We start from the raw sequence: 20,075 nt of genomic DNA, 5'->3' as shown, positions 1-20,075 counted from the left end.
TGAAATCATTATATCACATATGCTAACTAACTTTGATGTAAATTAAAAAGTAAATTAAAAAAAAAAAAAACGCTTGTTTGCGTTATGAGAGCTGAAACAAGCACATTTTATGTGGGAATTTTCACCCCTGTGCATGTGTCTGTGAATGACAGTGAAAGCCCTGCAAATACTGATTTTTTTAAATAAAAGCATCAATTTCAGTGAGGAGGCAAACTCACACAGCATCTGCAAATAATGAGTCCTGACTGTATACACACAAAAATATACACATAAATGCACATTCAAACATGTATGCTCGTACACATTTATACAGATATGTTTTATTAAAAAAAATTCTGGTCTGAGGAAAAGATGTATTACAATAGAATTTTAAGCCTTCTCGACACTAAAGTTCAGGAAATGTTGCTATCTTTTTCGTGAATGCTGTAGGAATTGGTTTCATACTTCCCTGCCTTAGCATTAGGCATAAACGTGTGTTTACGTATATATACGCACAAGTATCTATATGCATATGTTTATGTATGTATATATTGGAAGATTCTGTGGCATTTGGGTTCATTTATTAAACACATACTTGCTGAGCACTAGCTTTGGCACTGTGTTAAGGTCTGGGGATAGCAATATGACTGAGCCCTGTGTGATCCTGCCCCGTGGAGCTTACAATTCATGGGTTGGTGATATAGGTCAGAACAGGGTAAATAAAGCAATTACCAATTGTTGTTTGGAAAATCCTTTGAAGAAAACAAGCTGGATGCTGAGCTAGGACAGTGGAGAGATCGTGGCCTTGGAAGGCCATGGCTTCGGGCAAAATGAAGACCATATGTTTTATTCCTGTCTCTAACCATCGGTATTTAATGCTCAGGATTAACCTGATTTGTGCCAGAATTCTTGTGGTTTTTATTTTAAAAATTCCTCTCTTAAGATGTTGCTTGAGGTATGAAGCATTTCTTTCTTTTTTTTTTTTTTTCTTAAAGAGGAAAAATTAACATTTTTTTCCCCAATTTTAGAAAAAGGACAGTTAGAGGTTTTTTGCTTGCTTTTATTTTTTCCTATTTTTTTCTCTGCAAGGCTTTGGTCTTTCTAAGTTTTCTCCTTTTAATTAGGAGAGGAGAATGTGGAAAACCATTCTGCTTAGCAGTTTAGGATTTTAGATGTCTTGTCATGATTAGATCTTATGATTGCAATGCAACTTAAAAAACATCACAAATAATAAGTCTGATTTTTGAGACAGAAACCAGTTTCCTGTTTATTCTTTCTAAATATTTTTGTAACATAGTGCAGACTGTAGTTGGGGTTCTGGTTGATGTTCTATGAAAATTGTGTTTAGTTTCATCCAGTACAAGTATTTACTTGATTTGATTTCTTCTTGATACTAGGTTAAATGGGCCAGGGAAAACTATCACCATAACATTGGCTCACCATATTCCTTGCGCTTAGCTTCTGCTGATGTCAATGGAAAGATCATCGTTTGGGATGTAGCAGCGGGAGTAGCTCAGTGTGAGATCCAAGAGCATGCCAAACCTATTCAGGGTGAGGAAAGTCTGTGCTCCGCTGTGTTTGTGTTAATACACTTACTCTTAGAATGGTTTTTCCCCCTTTAATTCCATCACTTTCCAGTTAACGCTTGATTGTGTTTAGCCTGTTCTATTGACCTGAATCTAGCTTTCTTTTCCTTATCAGTGTATTTCTGTACGTTTCCTCAAATCTCAGCTGATCTGTGCTTCTGTAAATTGTGCTGATTTTAACATTGACTTCAGTCAAGCATGATGAGAAAAATGAAGCTGCTATAAACAATATTGTAATCTAAGCTATAACAGACGTAAACTTGGCTGAACTGCTATTTTGAATTAGCCCTCAGTGCTTACTTTCTATTAATAGAGATTATCCACATTTTATTTTCATTTGCCTATAGATCATTTGTTTGTTTATGTTACTGACTTAAAACCAATATGGTATTCTTTAGATTCCAGGCTTTGACTGAGTGGCTTTCCTGACTGAATGAATTTTTTAAAAATTCATTTAAAAATATTTTGTCGAGTGTTTTGTACTAGGTGCTGAACTAGATGTTTATTGTTTATTATTGTGAGAATAAACCTGAAACTCTGCAAAGTTCTATTAAGTAATTCCACAAAAATGTTAGGAGAATATGACCTTGATCATGGCCAGCACAGTCTAAGACACAAAGTTTTAAGTAATGACTAGTGAAAACTGTCTTGTATTTTCTTTGAAGTAATTTGAAAATGTTGACCTTGAGGTTCTACTGTCCAGACAGCTCATTTTTATATAAAATTGCACTTTCTCTGTTCATTCTTCGCATAAATACCCATATATGCAACATAGGGAGAAGGGAAGTTGGGATTTTAAGGATTATGAAAAACAAAACAAAACAAAACAAAGTAAATGTCAAGAATACATTAGCCAAGAGTTCTGAAGTGATTTCTGAATTTTGCCTTTATCCGGTCTTTACAGATGTTCAGTGGTTGTGGAATCAAGATGCTTCCCGAGATTTACTACTTGCTATCCATCCACCAAATTATATTGTGCTTTGGAACGCAGATACCGGCACCAAACTGTGGAAGAAGAGCTATGCAGATAACATTCTTTCTTTTTCTTTTGACCCTTTTGATCCCTCACATTTAACTTGTGAGTAGTAGTCTCTGGTGGAAAATGAGTTCTTCATAATATAGTTAATACTATATACGTAAAATATGCACAACCCGCATCGTACATCTATAAAGTGAAAACAACTGAGCAAAGCGGAGAAGTCCATATATCTGCAGCTCCTAATACAGACACTAAATCATAATCTCGTATCATTTGCAAGTATTTTGATGGTTAGAAATTTAAATCAGCAAGCTGTACCTTCACTGTGTTGAATTCGTAAATAGAATTAGATTAGCCAGGGAGAGGGAGTTGCTGGGCTATGCTAATTCAGGCTTAATTAAATTTGTTTTTCTAGGAACATTTAAAGAACCTGAGTCAAGAGTTTCATTTAGTATGTGGCCAAATTCAGTTCCTCTTTTAAAAAAACCGTTTAAATTCATGCCAATGTGTCTTGAGTGCCGTAAACAGACGCATGTGAGGAACAGAATAAGCCCAAGGGGATTTTTTCTTGCAGAGGTTGTTTTTGCCAGTGCGCTTTTGATAATTCACTGAGCTGCTGATCTAAAAACTAGAGTTGTTGTCAGACATGTATTTTTGTAACTAAATGATTTAGGAGAGATTCCTTATTCAGTATCTGACAGGTATTTCTTGAGTTATCACTACATGCCAGGCATAAAGGAAATGAAGGGGAAGGGGGGGTGGGATGGGCAGGTTGTCAGATTAGACAAAGTGGTCAGAATAGACTTCATTTTGATATTTGATCAAAAACTGGAGAGGTAAGGGAATTAGCTGCGGTAAAGAATGTTTTCCCTGAATTTGAATGACTCGGAGTTCTGACTTTTATCTATTGGCGTGTGTTCTTACTGAGTGTATATTTGTGTGTCGGAGAAGGAAGAGAAGGGTGTACAAACAGAAACAAATGGGCAGTGTGGCCATGGAGCTCCAGTAGTGTGTGGTTAGGCTTTGCATGTTTCTATCTGTGTATATGATCATGTGCCTACACGAACTCTCTGCCTAGTTTGTGTGGTGCCGTGGGGACGCAGGGGAGGGCTGCGTTAGCTGGTCGACTCGGGGAGGGAGGGCATCATAAAAATGGGGAATGAATGAGACCTTGGAAAGTGAGTTCTGTCATCTGAAAAGGAGATAAGGCCTCAGGCTAACTTACTGCATCTCTGTAATTTGGTTGATAAAAGCACTGTATATTTCAAAGCTTCAGTTCACCCAACATCTTTGATTTACTCCTATTGAATGTGCTAAGGCTGTCATAACTCTTGAATACTTCTTTGCTCTCTGTGCTTAAGGCAGCCTCACTGTCTGCAGGAAGCCAGGGTAGACAAGATTTCTCTGTTAAGATATCCTTGTAACGGCCCCAGTTTTGGAGGGAGATTATTTTTCAGTATAAAAAGGCATAATTTGTGTTGGTAAATGTGGTGCTGCCTTCTTGAATACTTCTGTTTCCTGTACATTCATTTAGTAAGCCATTGTTGGCACTCTATTTTTACTCTAGATATAAGGAGAAAAAGAATACTCTTTCATATTTCCTGAGGTTCAGTCCGATGCTCCAGAAGAAAAAAGAAATATATTTAGATTGAGTAGCTCGTGATAATCATAAAAAATTAATAACACATCAAATATTTGAACTTAGCTACGTGTGATATGTAGAGTCTCTTATATATGGGATTTTTTTTTTCGTCTGTGAATTTTATATTCTGAAAAGTCTTTGGATTTTGAAGTTAACGGATATAATGAAGAAAGGTTTTTAATGAAAGTCCGTGCACTGAATTTATTTGGAAGAACAAACATTTGTTCTTTCTGCCGGCAACCGTCTGGTATCGTTTTAATATAAAACATTAATTTAAAACACTGAGCTTGGAGGCCTCCGATGAATTGTAATGGACCACCTGTTTGACTTCAACTTGGAGAACATTCCAGTTATGTTATGACTACATTACACTGCCAGTTCTATATTACTAAAATTATCATTACCTTGCTTTCAGGCTTGTATTGGAATAAAACTCTGCGCTAAACTTGATTAAACTTTAATCAGAGTTTTGCTTCTCTCAATATAGTACTCACCAGCGAGGGTATTGTATTCATCTCAGACTTCTCTCCAGCCAAGCCTCCCTCGGGCCCTGGGAAAAAAGTTTACATATCCAGCCCACACTCCAGTCCAGCTCATAACAAGCTGGCTGCAGCCACAGGGGCCAAGAAGGCTCTTAATAAAGTAAAAATCTTAATTACTCAAGAGAAACCTAGGTAAGTTACAAGTGTAAAACTAATAACCATCTATTCACCGTGTATCTGCCATCCATTCATGCAGCATCATTTTTGAAGATGTACTTATACTGGTTTTCTTCTTTACCTCCCCCTTTCTTATTTCTGGTTTTGAATTTACAGGAGGAGAATGTTCTGTCTCTTCCCCAAAGAGGAGATTCTGCATTAAACATGGTTCCTTCATTTCTATTCATTGTGCTAACCTCTCCCCCACTAATTTTTACAGATCACAGTTTTTGACTTCAGTTTTTTTTATCTCTGAAAGTATAAGATGAAGATTTTAAAGTTGGCTGTTGAGTACATTAAAAATTTGGGGGAAAAAGCTGGATTTTCATTTTAAATATATTTTCCTGACTTAAATGCCGTGCAGTCTCATTAGCTGCTAAAATATGTGTGTTTCTCTTACACATGTGAAGATGTTTCCTATACTGGTAAAGGGCCAGGATTCTAGGGAACAGTATAGCTGTGTGACTCAGAAAATTCTTTAATGTTGCTCAGATTTCAGTCTCCCAATCTCTAAAACAGTGTTCTAAAGGATTTTAGATGGTCGTTGTAAGGATTAATAGATACAATAACTTAAGTACTTAATGTAGTGGCTGATACTTAGCAAGCATTTATTTGGTAAATACTACCTGTTGTTTATCTCAGAAATTGGAACGGAATAAAATTTTATTTTAAGTAGCTAATTTTATGCATTAGAAATAGATTTTAGTCCTTTTTTCCCCTAGAGAGCTATGATCGTTCTTATATTTTTATTGCTTTGGCAGTTTTTTGGCATTCATTTTAAAAAGGCTCTTATTTTTAATGTGCTAAAATTATTCTCTCTAGATTTTATGGTTAATTACCTGAAAAATATATGCTAAAATACAAATAGCTCTACAAATATATTCTGAATTTATATATATAAGTATCATTTTTATGTATTCAGCCATAGGCTGATTACGTTCACTAATTTATCCCCCACCCTGTGCCGAAATAATTTAAGATTGTTCCTTAAATGCCTTAAGAGAATTTTCTATTTTTTTTTGTTTGATTCTGTGTTGTAAATACATCTTTTGAAGTCTGAATTGTTTTATGTTATGATTTGGGGAAATGAATTCCTAGTCCCTTCGAATAGAACCACTCCAGGTGCATTCACATCCATCATTACATATCCAACTACAGTTCTGGGCAGCATTACGGTGCCTATTTTATAAGTGAGGAAATTGACTTCCACATTGTTTGAAATATGTTCCTCAAGCTTGCCCAACTAGGAAATGGCAGAGCCAGGATTTTAATGCAAGCTGTGTCCCTCTTCTAGTCCTCTAGTCTAACTTTATTTTAATTTAAAACGTTTTAATCATTATAGAAAAGGAAAATAGCACATAATTATATGTTTATTCCTATTTAAATATGTTTAATATGAAAAGTTGTGATTAAATATATGCAAGTCACAAACGACTAAAATGATTCTTGAGTCTCTTGAACAGTCTTCTGCAATCATTATATAGTTTTATTGATTTTATTTACACAGAAGAAAATGCTGTGATAAGTGAATATGATGCCCTACTTTGTTTCAAAAAAGATTTAAGACCACTTAAAAGTGAATGAAGGCAGAGGGGAAGTGACTTGCCCAAGGCCATACAGATAGTTCATTGACTCCTGATCCAGGGGCCCTCATTGGCCGAATTATTTTTGTTTTGATGCTGAGTCTTGATTTCAGCAATCTGTCTGGTACCTTTTTTTTTTCTGTTTTAATATTTGAGAGAGAGCACACGAGCTGGGGAGAGAGGAGAGAATCCCAAGCGGGCTTCACTCTCAGCTCGGGGCCCGACGTGGGGCCCTAGCCCACGGACCGTGAGATCATGACCTGAGCCAAAGTCAAGAGTCGGATGCTTAACTGACTGAGCCACCCAGGTGCCCCTGTTTGGTGCTTCTAATTGCAAAATAAAAATAAAACTACTGGGGCGGCTGGGTGGCTCAGTCGGTTGAGCATCTGACTCGGTTTCGGCTCAGGTTGTGATCCCAGAGTCGTGGGGTCGAGCCCTGTGTGGTGCTCCACACTGAGCATGGAGCCTGCTTGGGATTCTCTTCCCCTTCTCTGCCCCTCTCCCCTCACTCATGCTCTCTTTCTCTCTAAAGTAAACAAAATTTAAAACTTTTAAATAAGTGAATAAAACTCTCTTATGAATGCCAGTACAGTTTTGTCACCTACCGTCTTACAGACTTCGTACTTTAAATTTTTCAGAAATTTAGAAATGTCTCTAATCTATGCAATATTGTTGTCATAAATTTGGATTTTGGCACGTAGTAGAGAAATAATTTTAGATGCTAGTCCCTGTTGGTCATTTCAGGAAACAATTGTACATTCACATTGACAGTTCTGTGGAAAGGACAAAATTCAGTATTTTATTAGCTTTTTCTGATATGAATAAAGTCTTTGACTCATTTCTTGATGCCTAAAATACATTTACTTTTTGCAGTGCTGAATTTATAACTCTCAATGACTGCCTTCAGTTGGCATATCTGCCTTCCAAAAGAAATCACATGTTGTTACTCTATCCTCGAGAGATTTTAATCCTTGACCTTGAGGTGAATCAAACAGTGGGTGTGATTGCAATAGAACGAACGGGAGTTCCATTTCTGCAGGTATCTGTGATTTATAAATTACATCCCCAAAAGTTGATTATGAATGTTATAGAAAGAAAAAACATAATCGTAGCAATGTCCTTAGTTCCACCTTCTCTTTTCTGTTTATTTAGAAATTAACAATGTTGTCGTATATTCCGATTTTTCTACACTTTCAATTGGTTTGATTTACCCTAGAAATTCTTCTGACTGGTCTGGAGATAAGTATTGAACTATTTAAGTTACCTAGACAAAGACAAATTTTTTATGTATACAAGTGGAGTTTTTGAATGTTCATTTAGTTTAAAGCTTGGAGATTATGTGTGTATTTTTGTTTTCCTTTTATTTTTCTTTTGCACATATTCTCTAAATATGAGTTCTGAGCTTCCCAGTATATACTCTTTAATCTATTGTGTTTTAAAAATGATTATATTATCTTTTTAAAGGTAATACCCTGCTTTCAACGAGATGGTTTATTTTGCCTACATGAAAATGGTTGCATAACTTTACGTGTTCGAAGATCTTATAACAGCATTTTTACCACTTCAAATGAGGAGCCAGGTGAGTTTATATCTCAGAATAATATTAATGTATTTTTCTTTAGAATTTCATAAACCTTCATGTGGCAGATGCCAGCCAAAGCATAGAGTTAATGGTAATCCTGGCCTTGAGAAGGTAGTATATGGTTGTGCCCTGGATCGGGCTCCATACTGACAACACAGAACCTGCTTGGGATTCTCTGTCTCTGTCTCTGTCTCTCTCTCTGTCTCTCTGTCTCTCTCTCTCTCTTGTGCCCCTCTCCCATTCATGCTGTCTCTGTCTCGAAATAAATAAACTTAAAAAAAAAAAAAAGTAGAATATGGTCACAATATGGGGCATAAAAAAGCGCAAGCCCAAGATTCATCTCTTGGTGTTACAATAGTGTTCGTCCTACACAGCAAAGAAAGTAATGATTTGTAATTCCTTCTCAGTTGTATCCATGAACCAAGTAGGTATTATCTTTGTGAATTTTTCTTCAGCACAAGTAGACCCAGTAAAATACCTTTGTTATTACACTCCCTGACTTCACCTCTGCTTTAGGCATTTCCATTGTAAAATGACATGGGTTAATAAGTCACCAGGGTACTCAGTTGTCATTTTCAGTCTTCTCCTGGGGAATGAAAGCGGTGTTTTGTAAAGTGATGTACTACATAAAGGCAAAGGTGACTTTCACATCTTTTGTAGAGAGCCATTATTTTCGGGCTCATTATATAGACCACTGTAAATTATGATGCTCTATAGTGTACTGTACGTTACTTAATCATATCACTGTTGATCCTTTTTCAAAGTTATTTTCTTTTTTAAAAATATTAAAAAACAAGCCATATTGATTATAGTTTTTATTTTGGAAATTAAACTTGGCGTAGACCGTCGTTAAATGAATTATATTTGTATTCTGAAATTAGTAGTAATTGTAAAGAGAGAAGGCATGTGTGACAGACTCTGCACTAGTGAAGGAATGATGTTCTTTTTAGTTGAGGTTTGATTTGAACTAAATAGTAGTGATACTGCTGCGGTTGTTTTCTGCCATTTAAAAGAAAACAATACTGTGTTAAGATCCAGATCCTGTCCAGGAACTTACCTATGATTTACGAAGCCAATGCGATGCCATCAGGGTGACAAAAACCGTGCGTCCCTTCAGTATGGTGTGTTGTCCTATCAATGAGAATGCAGCTGCCCTCGTTGTGAGTGACGGCAGGGTCATGATATGGGAGCTGAAGTCTGCTGTTTGTAACCGAAGCTCACGGAACAGGTAAATGAATCAACGGGATCATTTTCTGGTTTGTTTCCTCTTTTTGAAAGATTACCAGAATCATATGAAAATAGCAGGGACTTTCATTCCTACAGAAAATATTTTTAAAGTGAGAATTCAGACTTTAGATTATCAGGGAATTGTGTAAATCTGCCAGGGAAATTTGCCTATGGGTAAGATTAATAAGTACTGTAAAAGTGGGGAGAATGCCATGATCCGAAAATGGTAATTTGAGTTACTGAAATGTGACGTCGGTTTTAAATATGTGAAATCATGTAATTGTTATGTCTTTGCAGTAGTTCTGGTGTGTCACCTTTATATTCACCAGTGTCTTTCTGTGGAATTCCTGTAGGAGTGCTACAGAATAAACTCCCAGACCTCTCCTTAGACAACATGATTGGTAAGCTATTTTCTTTCCTCTAACGTTTAGGTTAGGTATTCTTCTTGAAGGGCAAAATTAATAGTCTCTGGTTTGCAATTATTATAAAGTCAAAGTTAATACTTGAGAAAACTAAAATGTGGAATCATTCTTCCCTCAATAAATCCGAGAGTATGAAATATTTAAGCATAAAAGCCTAGATGAGCATTACAGTTATTAGAATTAGAAAATGTTCATTCATGAGAGATTCTGATTTAAATGAAGGGGATGACATTAGGCCCCCGAATGCCAGATGTAGTCTGTGCTGAGTCCTGCCCTACCTCCCCAGGGCCTTCATGCTGGCTGGTCCCTTCACTCTGAACACATACTTTCTTTCTCTCCCTTTCTGCTACTCCTAATTCAAGATTCAGCTCGAGTGTTGCTTTCTTTAGTCTCCCTAGCCTGACCTAAATGGTCTTCATTTGTGGTCCCTAACAGTGGTCGGTTGATTGTAGTGATTTTGTTTCCTCCCGTAAATTATAAACCCTGTAAGTTTGGGTCAGTGTTTGATTCCACTTTGTATCCTGAGCACTCAGCAAAGAGCCTTGTACATTCAAGATGTGCAGTATACATTTGTTGAAGGAACAAAGTGAGCAGTTTTAGAAAAAGGTTGTTTTAAACATTTTGATGTACATTTTAAAATTTTCATGTTGGGGATTCTTTCAACAAATATTTAATTACAGATAAAATATTGTTTCAGAGTTATTTAAGTATTATAGGGTCAGTATATACTAGAGGAAGAATGAGGATTTATGATTTCAAATATTGTACAACTAGAAATTATAACTATGCCAAGGAGTTTTGATGTCTAATTCTTTGAAAATTGTGGCTCTGGCTCATAAAGGATTTTCTGTACCGTTATTTGTAAAATTGATATTATTTAGTAGGTTTTTTTTTTAATGCTGATGATGATTATACTAGAAAGAACATTACCATATTAATCTTTAAAAAAATTTTTTTTTAACATTTATTTATTTTTGAGAGAGAGAGAGAGAGAGAGAGAGAGAGAGAGGGACAGAGCGCAAGCAGGGGAACCCACGGACCATCAGATCATGACCTGAGCTGGGTGTCAGATGCTTAACCAACTGAGCTACCCAGGCACTCCTCCTTTATTAATCTTTTTAATCAGAGATGACATTTGGGGCACCTGAGTGGCTCAGTTGGTTAAGCATCTGACACCCAGCTCAGGTCATGATCTCACGGTCTGTGGGTTCGAGCCCCACGTTGGGCTCTGTGCTGACAGCTGGGAGCCTGGAGCCTGCTTCGAATTTTGTGTCTCACTCTCTCTCTGCCCCTCCCCCACTTGTGCTCTGTCTCTCAAAAATGAATAAAAGTTTAAAAAAAATTTTTTTTTTAAATCAGAGATGACATTTATTGGTGCTGTGCTAAATGCCCTGCATGTTACCTTAATAACCCTGCAAGGTGGGTAATACTATTCTTATTTCTATTTTATGTTAGTGGGAACTGAGACCCAGAGAGATTTAAAAAACTTGTCCCAAACCACACAGCCAGTAAGTGGAAGAGCCCCCATGTGAGCCCAGTCACCCGGTCTGGAATCTGCTCCTTGGCCATGACCTCCAGTCCTGGCTGCTCTACTGTGATCTTAGGCAAGACCTGACTTCTCCAGGCCTTGCTTTTCTCACGATTCTTCCCACTTGCAAAATCCTTTTGCTCAATGACACTAACTTGTATATTTAAAATTCTTTCTCCTCATCTTCCAAACATAATCCATATGAGGAAGTTTAGACACATACTTGTTTTGCAGAATTCATTTTGTCAGTAACACAGTTTGCTGAGTTAATTGACCTTGTCTTCACTTAATATAAAATATTAAAGTGAAAAGAATTATAAACACTCATGCATAGAACTAATCAGTAATATGAAGCCCACAGGAGGCTGAAATTTCATGCTGTTTAGGTATCTAAGTGATATAAATTACATTTTTTTAAGAGACAAAAGGATACGGATTGTATACAATTCCTGACAATGTAGTTGATTTAAAAGCATTAAATAAATAAAGCTTTGTTACTTGAAAACATTTTAATTAAAACTTTTAATTAAACTTTTAATTTGAAATTCACTATGTCCTTAGTGATAATTGAAAGCAATTCATTTAAATACAGAGGCCTGATTTATATTCATTGGGTAAAGCCTGCTGCTTTTTAAGACCTAATCTGCCCTACCTTGTGAATTGCCTCTATGGGAGAAGTTTGAAGAAAAATATGGCCATTCTCAGAAGTCAACTCCAAGCTACAGAGGGTTGGTAAACATGGTACCTATATGTTGAACTTCACATTCCTTTAGACTCTGTTTTTTGTTACCAAAGGCTGATATCAATTGTATCACTGATCTTAAGGGATCATTTTATTTGGATTAAATTGATGGCCATTTTTCCTGTACGTCTTATGAATTTTAAAGTGTCGCTTTATTAAAACGACTTTATAGCTTCAGAAAGTTATAGTCAACATTCAGAGTCCCATCATCCACTTACAGTAATTATTTACATTTTCCCCTTTCACAGTGTATGTGTGGTGTGTGCATACATATGTATGTGTATGTGTCTACACACACCCACACTCATGTATCCTTTATTATGTGTTCTTGACGACTATGTCCCGGTATTCAGTAGTGGTTTATAGGAAGAAAATTTGTATATTATACTCTTTTTAGTGAGTGGTCTTGATTTTGTTGTACTCTTCATATTCACGTTTTGTTAAAATGGTTTTACCGAATCTATTTAGTTTGAGACTTAATAACCTAAGTATAAATGCTATATCTGAAAATAATGCCCATCTAACTGTCAACCATGACAGTTTACACATTATTTATACCATATATTAACATATATTCTCATGTTTGTATGTAACATATATAACTTATTCATATATGTTATTTTATATGTTTATATATGAAGTATTTAATTATAAGGCTTAAATTTTATAATTACATTGACACACTAAGATTTCCCATTAGAAATCTAGATGGGTTCTTTGAACCTGCAGTTGGCGATTACTATTTTATGTATACTTGAGCAAGTGCATCAGTTTGAAAAGCAACCCTTTAAAAAGGCAGGAGGTAAGGTGGGAATGTACTGCAATATCCCACTCCGTAGAAGCTGCTCTCGAACCCAGGTTCCCTCATTGGCTTTGTTTGGTGTCCTCGTACCCGGAACTCAGGCTGAAATCATGCTTCTTAGATGACAGGTCCCCGAAGTCCGGACAGCAGTACTCCGGAGTGGTCTGTCCTCTGAGATGGTAGACGGTGCGGTTTAAGTCCCATAGCCAAGTACAGAACCACTGTTCAGCTGTAGCCCCTCGGGTGCTGCGCGATACCCTGTAGGTCTGAAGAGTATTTCCACTGAAAAGTTTCTTTACCTTTCAGCATACGTTATAATGAATATGTTTGTATTTTTGATTACCGATCAGGACAAAGCGCCATCGCCGGGGAGGAGCATCCTAAAAGCCCCGTTCTGCAGGAAGTGCACCTCAGGTTCCTGCTGACGGGACTGCTTTCAGGGCTGCCCTCACCTCAGTTCGCCATCCGCATGTGCCCGCCGCTGACCACAAAAAACATCAAGGTGTATCAGCCACTGCTTGCTGTTGGTGCGTATTGGACCTGTTCTTTTTTTAGTCCTTCGTGCCTCCTTTCGTTTATAAGACATTTAAGTTTGCTGGTTACTGGAAAATCCTTTCTTTGAGGATAAGGACGAAGAGGCCCAGTGAAATCACGTATATACACATCTTAAAGTATTTTGCTTCTTGGGGCGCGTGGGTGGCTCGGTCAGTTAAGAGTCCAACTCTTGACTTCGACTCAGGTCATGATCTCTCACTGTGTGAGTCTGAGCCCCTCATCAGGCTCTGCTGACAGCGTGGGGTCTGCTTGGGATTCTGTCTCCCTCTCTCTGTGCCCCTTCCCTGCTTGCTCTCTATCTCTTCTCAAAATAAAAATAAACTTAACATTTTTTTTCTTTTTTCTGTCCTTTTAAGCCACCCTTTTTAGTCATTTAATTTAATTTAAAAATTTTTTAAGTTTATTTATTTTGAGAGAGAGAGTGTGAGCACAGGGTAGGGGCAGAGAGAGAGAATCCCGAGAAGGCCCTGCACTGTTAGTGTGGAGCCCAATGTAGGGCTAGAACTCATGAATTGTGAGATCATGACCTGAGCCCAAACCAAGAACCTGCCAAGCCATCCAGGCGCCCCTATTCATTCATTTTGATCGCAGTGTTCACTCCTCCACCTGACCCTGGGTGATAGAGCCCCTGACACAATGGGTATCTTTCTGAAATGTTAAGAGGATAATCCCTGTGTGATGCTGAATCCAGATTCCTTGTCTTCTTTTGGACTACCCAAGGCTTATTCTGTGCATGTCGTTTTGTTTTGGGTTTTTGTTAATGAATAACATAATCACAGCTAGTATTTTAATGATAGCAGTGCTCTTCATCTGGTATGAATTGTGTATGAAATGTTGTTTAAAGTGACTGTGGTCTCTCTAAAATAAGATTTGCCTTTTGGGTTGAAATTGCAAAGTTTTGTAGTATAGATAGAAAATTGGTCTGGGTTTCAACTTGCTGTCACATTAACTTATAGTAATGTGAGTAACCTAACTTCCTTTATAGAGGAAAGCAAATTTTAATTTGCTATTAAGTATATAAGGTTAAAGTCCATTTCTCTTTAATTTCAAAAAGTATATTCATTTGAAATTGTCAACATTTTTTCTTCAGAGGCTGTTGGTTGGCTTCTGGCTTTCACTCTGGGCCTGTAACACGATTTGTGATTTTTTTTTTTTTATCCTAAAATGAAAACCTGACCCACAGTTATTTTGTTGCTAGGATGTCTCAGCGTCTCAGCTAACAGTTGACTTGTGAGTACTGAAGGCTCACTGGAGTAATTCTATTTGTCAGTGTTCTGATTTTCCCATTTTTCCTATCACTGTCTTCCAAAAGTGGTTTGCGTTTTAAGGTTTGGTAGTCTGTGTGTACATGTGTCCACATTTATGTAAATCAAATATTTAGTTTTTGCTTCAGAAACTATTAAGCCTCTTATAGAAATTTTAATTGGAATTTGTCAGTGTACATTATATGGACGTGCATGTACAGTGTCAGTATACCTAATTTGTGAAATAGGATTTGGTCAATTTCTTGGAGAAAATTACTTCTTGGCACAGCTAAATAATAAGAGCTGAGTCGGGATCTGAGATTTCTCTATTTTTAAAAATTTTTTTTTACAACTTCTTTTAAGTTTATTTTTATTTATTTTGGGAGAGCGAGTGAGCAAGGGGGTGGGGGGGAGAGGGCGAGGGCAGAGAGAGAGGGAGACAGAATCTCAAGCAGACGCTACACTGTCACCACAGAGCCTGATGTGGGGCTCGAACTCACAAACCCGTGAGATCATGACCTGGGCTGAAATCAAGATTTGGATGCTTAACCGACTGAGACACCCAGGCGCCCCAGGATCTGAGATTTCTATTGTAGAAGAAGCTCTATTGTACTGGTATGTTGTGACAGTCAAGTCATTTATTGAGTTTAATACAATCACAAAGTAAAAGGAAAAAACGTAAAGAAGTGCCTAAGCTTTTGTAGAGTCACTAGGGGAAAAGAGGCAGAGTTCCACTGTGGAATTCTTCCTCCTATAGCACTCCTAGAAGATTAGATCATAGGTTCAGCATCATCAAAACTTGCAGAATATAGAAATCATTTGATTATTATGAAGATCTGTTAATTGAAAGATTTTAGTAATTTTTTAGATATTGTCTCAGCACTAGAAGTGACTAATTATTGTGGAATAGATGATAAATGCACCCAAGTATGATAGTGTATTTTCCTAAAATAGTTTTATAAAATATTTAATGAAGCTTTATTCAGCAGGTGAGCTAAAATTGGAGCTTACCTAGCATTTTTACTTCTTTTATTATTATTATTCTGTTATTTCTACAGTCGATTACTTTGCATGAATCCATTCATTTTTTTAAGTCATGTGCAGTGAGAAAGTGATTGGCCAACAAGTTATACTGTTGACTTTTCTGGCTTCATTTATAAAAACATTTTAAGGACTGAAACTTTACTTTTTTAAGTATGGCCATGTCCCTTCAAATTAAATTTTAGACACACACACTACCTGAGACCATGAAAAGCATTAGGCATAATAATAACTATAAACCAAAATTACACTGATAACAGAAATAGTACTTAGTTTGTGCTAGGTACTATACTAAGTGTTTAAAATATGTCTTCTAATTTACTCTCCAGCACATAGATTTTCTATGGGAATAAGAACACAGATTAGTATAGGTAGGTGATTTGTAAGACTGTAAGACAGAGCCAGAGCTTGACCTCAGGCTTATAATCCACAGTGAACCGCCATACTTGACCATCTCTATGATTTATGTAATGTAAAAGACAAAACAAAAAAATCTTTGTAAAGAAGAATGCAAAAGTCCTGCTTAATGAGTTCTGCTAGGTTGCCTTTTTGAGGACCAGCTATATAGTAAACACTCCAAATCTCAGAAAGTATGAGTTCTCATGTATAAAAAAGCTCAGCAAAATGCTTCTTCAAATCCTGTGTGTATTGAGTTAGAGTTTTGAAGTCTTTCTGTAAAAACCTATCCCTGGATTTAGGTAAGATTCAGACCACGTAAGATTTTTTGAGAAGAGAGAAGACAGAGAAATTAACTCTTTCTTCACTCATCGCTTGGGTTCCTTTTAGAAAAGGTAAATTTATAAAATGATGAAAATCTTGAGAAAAGACTTGTTGGAAAGATCTGGAACTCCCATTAGATTAATACCCTTCTTTTACATCATTTCGATAGGTACAGGTAATGGTTCTGTCCTGGTGTACCATCTCACCAGTGGGCTGCTGCACAAAGAGTTAAGCGTCCACTCATGTGAAGTCAAGTGAGTATGTCGTTGTGACATTGACATCACAAATATAAGAATACTGGAAAAAAGTCCTGGTAGAATTTTCTACATTGAATCCTCTGCAGAGGTGATTATTTGGCTGCAAACTTTGAACAGTGATTATTCAGGTTTAGAGTAATGGTTATGTTAATCAAGGCTGAGCACTAATTGTTGCTTTGTGAAAGGGTATTATGCAGTGGGAAATTTTCTTTCTACCTTTTATGGCTGCATCTTATTTCTACAGTCTAGGATATTTTCTCACTAGATATCACTGCGTTTCCTTGTTCATATTTCTATTATTTGTTTTTCATGTCTATAGAGATCCATCAGTAAGACTATTCCTGAAAAATTTGAATCAAGTTGTTTTAACTATTAACAAATCTGATTTGTTTTTTGTTTCAACACCATGAGGAAAGGACCAAACTGTATGGCATTTCTTCTTTCATTTTGAGAGGTGATGTGTTTTATGAGTTCTGTGCATTCAGAGATGTCTGAGGGAAGAAGGTTGCTTCCTGTTTTAATGTGCGCACATTATCTGCTCCGTAGCTTTATTTTTTTTTAATTTTTTTGGAAATGTTTATTTCTGAGACAGAGACAGACAGAGCATGAGTGGGGGAGGGGCAGAGAGAGAGGAAGACACAGAATCTGAAGCAGGCTTCAGGCTCTGAGCTGTCAGCACAGACCCTGATGCAGGGCTCGAACTCACGAACCGTGAGATTGTCACTCAACCGACTGAGCCACCCAGGCGCCCAGATAGCTTCTTTTGTTGATGGCATGACTGCTTTTCTTTGCCCCAGCAAAGATGGATTGTGAAGTTATGCATGTATAATATAAATTTATCACATTTCTACCATTTTTGATCTTTTAACAAACATAAGAAAGGCTGTTTTCTGTCCTTTGTACTTTATATAATTATAGGTCTCACGCGTATGTTAAAATTCATATGATCCCTTAGTGAACACGTTATTCTGACTAATTGTGTTTTCCGAATGGGGAAGGGTTAACCCTTTAAGTATCACAACTTCTGATTGTGATGGAAGTTCCAGAAAAGCTTACATTGCCTTCAAGTGTTGTTTGTGGTGCAGCCCAAATGACTGTTGGTTGCCACCTTATGCTGTGCCCTCCAGCAGCCCCTTAAATACCTTTCCGTGGAGCCGTAATGTCTTTAGAAATCACTAGGGTGTCGGGTGCAGTGACACAGGTCTGAGTTTGGCCCATTTCAGGCTCTTGTTCGTCTTTTCTTCTGGTAGACCTTTCTGCCACTGCTAATACCTGCTCTCTCCCTTTCTTGTCTGCATTTCTTCTCTTGACATTCCCTTTCACCCTTGCCTTTGTGTAGTGTTTCCTTCTGTGAGTGACACCAGCCAGTCAGACTCTCCATTTAATCACAACGTGTTCTGAGGATTGTGTTAAGTGCTAATATTTTGCATGACCATTTCATTGTATCCCCACTACAACTTTATGTGGTAGGCACTATTTTTATTCCCATTTTACAGAAAAAACTCAGTATTGTAATGTGTGAAACAGTAGATGGAATTTAACCTGGGCGTTTCAGGCTTCAGAACTGACCTTTATTTATAGTACATGGGCTACATCTCCAGCTAAAAAAATGCATGTAGCACACATTTTGGCAACAAGATAAAAATGTTGACTGATCTGGGATTCATATACCTGCTTCTGGAAAATCAGGTCATTTTCATTTTTTTCTGAACACTGAAATCTTTAATAAAGACTCAATAGCTAGTTTATCAGCAAGCTATTAGTTTTTTTTTTTTATAAAGCCATGGGAAACTAATTTTATCTCATTTTATTTATTTATTTATTTATTTATTTATTTATTTATTTTAATGTTTATTTATTTTCTTTTTTTTTAATATGAAATTTATTGTCAAATTGGTTTCCATACAACACCCAGTGCTCATCCCAACAGGTGCCCTCCTCAGTACCCATCACCCACCCTCCCCTCCCTCCCACCCCCCATCAACCCTCAGTTCATTCTCAGTTTTTAAGAGTCTCTTGTGGTTTGGCTCCCTCCCTCTCTAACATTATTTTCCCTTCCCCGCCCCCATGGTCTTCTGTTAAGTTTCTCAGGATCCACATAAGAGTGAAAACATATGGTATCTGTCTTTCTCTGTATGGCTTATTTCACTTAGCATAGCACTCTCCAGTTCCATCCGCGTTGCCACAAAAGGCCAGATTTCGTTCTTTCTCATTGCCACGTAGTATTCCATTGTGTATATAAACCACAATTTCTTTATCCATTCATCAGTTGATGGACATTTAGGCTCTTTCCATAAGTTGGCTATTGTTGAGAGTGCTGCTATAAACATTGGGGTACAAGTGCCCCTGTGCATCAGCACTCCTGTATCCCTTGGGTAAATTCCTAGCAGTGCTACTGCTGGGTCATAGAGCAGGTCTATTTTTAATTTTTTGAGGAACCTCCACACTGTTTTCCAGAGTGGCTACACCAGTTTGCATTCCCACCAACAGTGCAAGAGGGTTCCCGTTTCTCCACATCCTTCCAGCATCTATAGTCTCCTGATTTGTTCATTTTAGCCACTCTGACTGGCGTGAGGTGGTATTGCAGTGTGGTTTTGATTTGTATTTCCCTGATGAGGAGCGATGTTGAGCATCTTTTCATGTGCCTGTTGGCCATCCAGATGTCTTCTTTAGAGAAGTGTCTATTCATGTTTTCTGCCCATTTCTTCACTGGATTATTTGTTTTTCAGGTGTGGAGTTTGGTGGGCTCTTTGTAGATTTTGGATACTAGCCCTTTGTCCAATAACTCATTTGCAAGTATCTTTTCCCATTCCACTGGCTGCCTTTTAGTTTTGTTGATTGTTTCCTTTGCTGTGCAGAAGCTTTTTATCTTCATGAGGTCCCAATAGTTCATTTTTGCTTTTAATTCCCTTGCTTTTGGGGATGTGTCAAGTAAGAAATTGCTGTGGCTGAGGTCAGAGAGGTTTGTTCCTGCTTTCTCCTCTAGGGTTTTGATGGTTTCCTGTCTCACATTCAGGTCCTTTATCCATTTTGAGTTTGTTTTGTGAATGGTGTAAGAAAGTGGTCTCGTTTCATCCTTCTGCATGTTGCTGTCCATTTCTCCCAGCACGATTTGTTAAAGAGACTATCTTTTTTCCATTGGATATTCTTTCCTGCTTTGTCAAAGATGAGTTGGCCATACTTTTGTGGGTCTAGTTCTGGGGTTTACTATTCTATTCCATTGGTCTGTGTGTCTGTTTTTTGTGCTAATACCATGCTGTCTTGATGTTTACAGCTTTGTAGTAGAGGCTAAAGTCTGGGATTGTGATGCCTCCTGCTTTGGTCTTCTTCAAAATTACTTTGGCTATTTGGGGCCTTTTGTGGTTCCATACAAATTTTAGGATTGCTTGTTCTAGCTTGGAGAAAAATGCTGGTGCAAGTTTGATTGGGATTGCATTGAATGTGTAGATAGCTTTGGGTAGTATTGACATTTTAGCAATATTTATTCT

General features: G+C 37.3%; 1 protein-coding gene across 2 annotated transcripts in view; it reads left to right on the top strand.

Annotated features, from left to right (window-relative positions):
* The window catches only part of WDR11 (WD repeat domain 11), a 69,668-nt gene that overhangs the window by 4,941 nt on the left and 44,652 nt on the right, over positions 1-20,075 (top strand). For both annotated transcript variants that reach the window (XM_030334538.2, XM_030334539.1), the window contains exons 3-11: positions 1,377-1,530; positions 2,470-2,643; positions 4,674-4,860; positions 7,341-7,506; positions 7,932-8,046; positions 9,082-9,277; positions 9,574-9,677; positions 13,121-13,297; positions 16,500-16,584. In XM_030334538.2, the coding sequence (XP_030190398.1) occupies positions 1,377-1,530; positions 2,470-2,643; positions 4,674-4,860; positions 7,341-7,506; positions 7,932-8,046; positions 9,082-9,277; positions 9,574-9,677; positions 13,121-13,297; positions 16,500-16,584 (1,358 nt within the window). The remainder of the gene's footprint in view (positions 1-1,376; positions 1,531-2,469; positions 2,644-4,673; positions 4,861-7,340; positions 7,507-7,931; positions 8,047-9,081; positions 9,278-9,573; positions 9,678-13,120; positions 13,298-16,499; positions 16,585-20,075) is intronic.

The sequence above is a fragment of the Lynx canadensis genome, chromosome D2, assembly GCF_007474595.2.
Source record: "Lynx canadensis isolate LIC74 chromosome D2, mLynCan4.pri.v2, whole genome shotgun sequence".
In the NCBI taxonomy this organism is placed as follows: Eukaryota; Metazoa; Chordata; class Mammalia; order Carnivora; family Felidae; genus Lynx; species Lynx canadensis.
Note: the sequence above shows the minus strand (reverse complement) of the source record. Positions and strands in the feature narration are given on the sequence as shown.